The 6,042-nt window shown below is 63.0% G+C and overlaps 1 protein-coding gene across 1 annotated transcript in view; it reads left to right on the top strand.

Annotated features, from left to right (window-relative positions):
• Positions 1-6,042, top strand: part of PTPRN (protein tyrosine phosphatase receptor type N) — a 55,400-nt gene that overhangs the window by 38,259 nt on the left and 11,099 nt on the right. The window contains exon 13 of the mRNA XM_075069840.1: positions 5,678-5,890. Within this exon, the coding sequence (XP_074925941.1) occupies positions 5,678-5,890 (213 nt within the window). The remainder of the gene's footprint in view (positions 1-5,677; positions 5,891-6,042) is intronic.

Below are 6,042 nucleotides of genomic sequence, written 5' to 3'. Positions count from 1 at the left end.
GGTCTAAAACAGAGCTTGTAGGTACAGAGAACGGGACCCCTCGGCCGGGTCCATTCTGGGGGGCAGTGAGCCAGATCCCCATGTCTGCACTTCACTCCTTGTCCCCAGCCAGCTCCAGATTGATAACCCCTCCAGCCCCTCCTCTCTGCTCAGCCCCTTTCCCGGGCCAGGAGGTCATCTGGGGGAAGGGCCTGGCCATTAGTTGCCAGTTGACACAGGGTCAGCCAGAAACTGAGGCACCCACACAGTATTCAGAGGAAACATTAAGAACAGTCCCACTTTGTCACAACCCTATAAAATCGGGACATCTGGTCACCCTAGAGCTGGTGCAGTGCCCAGGAAGGGTCTGGGGCTGTGGGATTTTCACCTCAATCCATGTGTCAGGGGGGCAGGGGGTTGGCCTTAGCAGAGCCTTGAGTGGGGCAGGACTCAGGGCAGAGTGTGCTGTCATTGGCACCGCCAGCCAGGCTCTGCCTCGCTGGGGGATTTCCTGGCCTTGGCTCCATTGCGACAGCATGGACTGCGGGGTACGCTTGCCTCTCCCCTGGGAAACTCCCCTGGCTTGTGCCGGGTGCATGTCCCAGCTGGGTCGGGGAGAAGCGGTTTCTGGGGGGATGCTGATCTCAGTGCAGAGACGTTTCCTGCAGAGGAATGGCTGTCATTGCAGCTCCCCTCAGCACCGGGCTCCGCGCGCATCGGGCTGAGGGTTCAAAGGAGGGGCATGGGGGATTTTCTGCCTGGCCATGGGGTGGTGGGGGTGGAGATGGGGCTGGATGAGTTCTCAGGCTCTGGTCCTGGGGCCAGAGATTTGGAGCAAGGGCCAGAATGTCCTGAAATTAGGTGGTGGGGGGGCTGCCCCAGCAAAGGGGGTAGCCTGGGCAGACTGGCACTTGGCGTGCCCATTGATGAGACGCACCTACCCCGTGTTGCACAGATCAGTTGCATTCAAATGAAGTTTCCCTGATGTGGCCAGCTGCCCCATGCTGCCAGGTGTCACTGAGGCAGAGCTCCTGCTCTGTTGGGGTTTCTGCTCCCTGGGGTTTGAGCCCCAGGGTCCATTCCTGCTCCATGGTGTGGTGCTGCTCTTCTGCCAGGCCCGATCCTAACTGTGGCTTTTGGACAGTTGCTTATCCCTGGGACTGGGCGGACTTTCCCCGTTCCTGTGTTGTCCGGCCCCAGCCCCTCCTGTCCAGACAGCAGTGCGATCATGCCTGTTCCCCATTCCCAGCCCCTGGTTCCTGGGCACTGATTCTGTGGGTGGTACGAGTTCGCCCCTGGCCCAGCCTAGCTCTGCCCAGGTCACTGGGGCCAGGCAGAGCTGTGCAAGGATCTCAAGCAGTCTTTGATGTGCATTTTGGTGTCTTGGCCTGGGGCATATTCTGGTGTGGAGTGGGGCAGTTTGCGCCCTGGTTGGGGTTGTGCCCGGGGAGCGATGCTGTAGCAGTAGGTCGTGTTTGCAGTCGGGGTTAGTTTCTGACCCCCTTGTGCTCTCCGGTGGGGTTGGGGCAGCATTTGCTGCACTGGCCAACGTGGCACTTGGCGGGAATGCTCTGCTCTGGGGGCGGTGAGCAAGGGCTGGGAGACTGGCCTGGCTCTGCTCTGTGGCGGGGTGGGGGATGGCCTGTGGGAGGGTCTGTATTGCTGCAGGGTGGGGTTTCGCCCTGGGCGCTGTCCATTCTGGGGCCTAGTGAGCCAGACCCCCACGTCTGCCCTCACTCCTCGTCCCCAGCCAGCTCCAGACTCACAGCCCCCTCCAGCCCCTCTTCTCTGCTCAGCCCCTTTCCCGGGCCAGGAGGTCACCTGATCTCTTTGTCTCCAACACCTTCAGTTGGCACCTTTGCAGGGGAGGGGCCCAGGCCATCAGTTGCTAGGAGACAGAGGGTCAGGCATTTAGGGGCACTGGCCCTTTGCTCTGCCAGACGCTTAAGAACTGCCTAGGGGACACTGAGGCACCAACACAGTATTCATAGAAAACATTAAAACATTAAGAACATTCCTAGTTCATCACAGGGTGCTGTGCCCCTAGGGCTCCTTCTGTATGGTGCCAGTTGCCTACTAAGCTCCTCCCAGGTCCCCACTGCCCTCGCTAGGTTTGTCATCATGTGGCTCTGGCTGTTTCCGAAAGGCCCTGATTAGTGCCCTGCAGTCGGGGCTCACTGGGACGTTGTAGCAGGCACCGGTGCTGTGAGGGTGCCGGTGTGGCGGGCATTCCGTCGGAGTTGCCGGGGCACAGTGTCGAGGGACGTTGCTGAGAGGCCCGGTGGGGCCAGCCCTGTCCAGCCAGAGGATGCTGGTGCTGCTCTTTATCTTTGTCCGGCAGTGGGGGCCGCTCAGGGCCCTGCTGGGCCGGGGTCATGAGCCATGGGGACATTTCATAGCTCCATAGAGTTTAAAGCCAGCATGGACCATAAGATCCTCTAGCCCAGTGGTCCCCAACCTTTTTGGCTGGCGGGCACCAGCCGGAGGACTGCTGTGGCGGTGGAGCACCCGCCGAAATGCCGCCGAATTTCGGCGGCAACGCCTCTCGATGACACCGATGTTATCGAGAGGTGTCCTCGCCGAAAAGCGGAAGTGACACCTCTCGATGACATCACTTGTCGGCGACAAGCGTCGTCATTGAGAGGCGTCCCCGCCAAAATGCCGCTGCAGCATTTCGGCGGGTGCTCTCCTGGGGGCCAGGACGTGGGCATATTAAGATGCGCCCGTGGATACCGCGTTGGGGACCCCTGCTGTAGCCTCACCCTCAACCTAGTGCAGGCCAGAGGCTTTCACCGAGCCACAGGTTTGGCTAAAGCATCATCGGGGCTGGACGTGAAGCCCACAGGGGCTGGAGAAGACACGGCTGCCATGGGCGCTTGGTCCAGTGCTCTGCCCTGTTACAGTTTGTACCTCATTTCCATTGGAATTTGTCTGGCTTTAGCTTCCAGCCGTTGGCTGTTGTTCTGCCCGGCTCCACTAGACTAACGAATCCGTAAGCACCTGCTGTTTCCTGCAGACTTTCTCTCTGAGAAACAAACCTGACCAATTCCTGGCCCGCAGATGCCCTGAGAAACAAATCAGACCCACTGCCTGGGTGTGGAGATGCCCAGCGACAAAGATAGGGAGGGAAAGGGACCAGGGAAAGGAGCTGCTGCCTTTAGGGATTTTAAAGACACTCCTGGCTCGATCCGGGCCCCAGGTCCGACCCCTCTGTTACTGCAGCACAAAATGGGTGGGGACCCGAGAGAGCCATCGGCTGGAAGCTGAAGCCAGACAACTTAGGCTCCCGTTGTTAACAGCGCAGGTGACTAACAAACTCCCAGGGGCAGCAGTGGCTTCTCCAGCTCTCCGGCCTGGTGCCCTCCTGGCAGCCGCTTTACCCCAGCGTGGATATTGGGCCCAGTTTGGGGTGACGGGGGGAATCCTTGGGCCAGGGCTGTACAGAGCTCAGACCAGCTGATCTCCTGGGCCCGGTGGGAACAGGATCCCGTCCAATTCCCACGGATGACAGGGTGGTGGCTCACACCCTATCGTGCTCTCCCCTGGAGGAGGCTGCAGGCCAGCTGGCTGCTGTCCCTGCCCCGTCCCCCTGACGGGTGTAGCTGTTTGAACCTAGAGCATCCCTCCTTTGTGCAGCAGGGAGCTGGCCTGGCTGTGGCCTGGGGGCTGCGCAGACTCAGAGGGCTCCCAGGCTGTGCTGAGGATGGGGTGTGAGCCCCTCGGCTTGGGGGAGGTGGGACATCAGGAGCTTTAGCTCCCACACTCCTAGGGAAGCGGTGGTGGAACAGCCCTGCAAGGAGCCCCGCAGTGCGCCAGCCCCTTAGGGTCATGGTCACTGGGGTCAGCTCCTTGGCTTCTCCGCCTCCTGGGACCGACCCTCGGAGCCTTCAGCACCCCGGGTCACACCATGAGCTCCCCTCAGCAAGTCCCCTGGCTTGGACCCCTGAGGGAGCCTTGCCCACCCCAAGGCAGCAAAGCACCCCCACCTTCCTGACTGCAGTGACTCAGCCAGTGGGGTACACACAGTGGGGTTGTTGGATGTCTGGACACAGCTTAGAGTCCTTAGATTAACACACAGTTACAGCAGTGTCCAGCACCCTCCGGCCCCTCCCTGGTCCCCGTGGAAGAGCATCCTGCTTCCAGCGCCCACGTGTAACAGCACCCAGGGCCCCTCCTTTGTTCTTGTCTCTGGGCAAGCGGTCACCTGGCCTCCTCTTTAGTCCTTTTCTTCTCAGGCTTCTCTCAGCTGGCTGGCTTCCTGCAGAGGGTGGTGCCCTGCCCACCCCCAGCCCCAGTCATTACTGGCTAGGTACCAAATGGCCAGGCCATTGTCTGGGCCCAGGCTCCAGACAGCTATTCCCCTACCTACTTAACTGTGCAGCACACAGAGGAAACTGAGGCACACACAGTAGTCATATAAAATATTATGAAAAATTCCCACTCTGTCACGGGGGTTGTGGTGTGAGGAGACAGGGCCCTTCCCACAGGGAGTGTCACCTTGTCACCACACCAGCAGCCCGAGGGTCACCCCAACTCCCCAAGTGGGGCAAGTCTCAGGGACTCCACTGCCCAGCACAGCCCAAGGAGAAGGGCACAGAGCAGGCGCTGTGGTGCCCCGGTTATGGTGCCTTGGGAAGGGGAGCTCCTGGGGACCTGGCTCAACTGGGTGCCAGGGCCAGGGAGATGTCTTTGGGGGCTGTGGTTTGGGGGGCATTAAAGGGGGGGGCTGCAGTGACTGAGGTGGGGCAGGAGCAGCAATACGCGAGGACTTGGAGGCTGGGGGGAGGGTGTGATACCACGAGCCTGAGGGGGGGTGGCCGGCCGTTGCCAGCAGTGATGAGGCGGGGGAGCTGGATTTAGATTTCGCTGGGGGCTGACAGAGGGCAGGGGAGGTGGACAGGAGGGGCTGAGGGGGGAGCTCTCAGAAGAGGAGTTTGGAAGCTCGGGGAGTCAGGGGAGAGGAGCCCAGCAGCATGGTCCTCCTGCTGCCCGGCCCCGGCCCCGGCCCCGGCCAGCTGGGCCTGAATCCTGACAGCAGATGCGGGGGCTGACTTGGGGGTGGAGAATGGGACATGGGGCCTGTCCCTTTTAGGGGGTGCCGGCTCCCAGCCCCAGGGCGGGGACCGGCTGGCTCAGGGGCAGGGAATGGGGACAGCGCCTGTCCCCTCCGGGGACACCGGCTCCCATCCGGCCCCGGGTCTGTAGTGACTCCAAGCTGTGACCATCCGCTAGCAGCGGTTTCTCGGCCCCCGCTGGGGTGCCCGGGCTGGGGGTGGGAGGGGAGAGGCCGTCCCTGCGCTGGGCTCCCTCCCCAGCATTAGCCGCACTCTCCTTGGCTCCCGCACGCCCCAAAGGCCCCTGGCCGGGCGCTGCAGCTGGCATGGCGCCGTTGCCACGGTAACCCCGGCCAGCTCTCCGGTGCCCCACTGAGCCGGCTCACTGTGCGCTCCTGCCCGTTCCCATGGTTACCTCCCCAGGCCAGAGCAGAAGGGACAATGGGGGCTCCCCCTTCGTGGCTGGGGGGCTCAGGGCCTGCCCCTTGCTGGCTGTCAGCCCTGGCCCTCCCCCCGTGGGCGGGGGCCCCGGCTCCGGCATGGCTGTCGGATCGGCCCCGGGGAGTCTCCTGCTGCTGGGGTCCCCCTGTGCGCCCCACCCCGGGCAGGGCTGCAGGGGCTGACTCTGCTCCCCCTGCCCCCAGCGCAATGACGCCGTCCCGTACCCGCACCCCTCGCACTTCGGCGACACCTTCCACTCCGTGCTGCTCACCTTCCTGGCCCTGGCCTGCGTGGCGGGCGCGGTCATCGCCGCTGCCATCGTGGTCTGCCTGCGCCAGCACGGCAAGCAGCGCGAGAAGGAGCGGCTGGCGGCCCTGGGGCCCGAGGGCAGCGGGGACAGCACCTTCGAGTACCAGGTAGGGCCTGGGGCAGCGCCGGGGGGGGTGAACTAGCCACGGCGCGGCTCGGAGGGATGCCGCGGGCTCAGTGCAGAGGGGCAGCGCCGGGGGGGGTGAACTAGCCACGGCGCGGCTCGGAGGGATGCCGCGGGCTCAGTGCAGAGGGGCAG

The sequence above is a fragment of the Chelonoidis abingdonii genome, chromosome 10 (genome assembly GCF_003597395.2).
Source record: "Chelonoidis abingdonii isolate Lonesome George chromosome 10, CheloAbing_2.0, whole genome shotgun sequence".
NCBI classification, from domain to species: Eukaryota; Metazoa; Chordata; order Testudines; family Testudinidae; genus Chelonoidis; species Chelonoidis abingdonii.
This window is presented reverse-complemented; position numbering and strand designations above follow the sequence as displayed.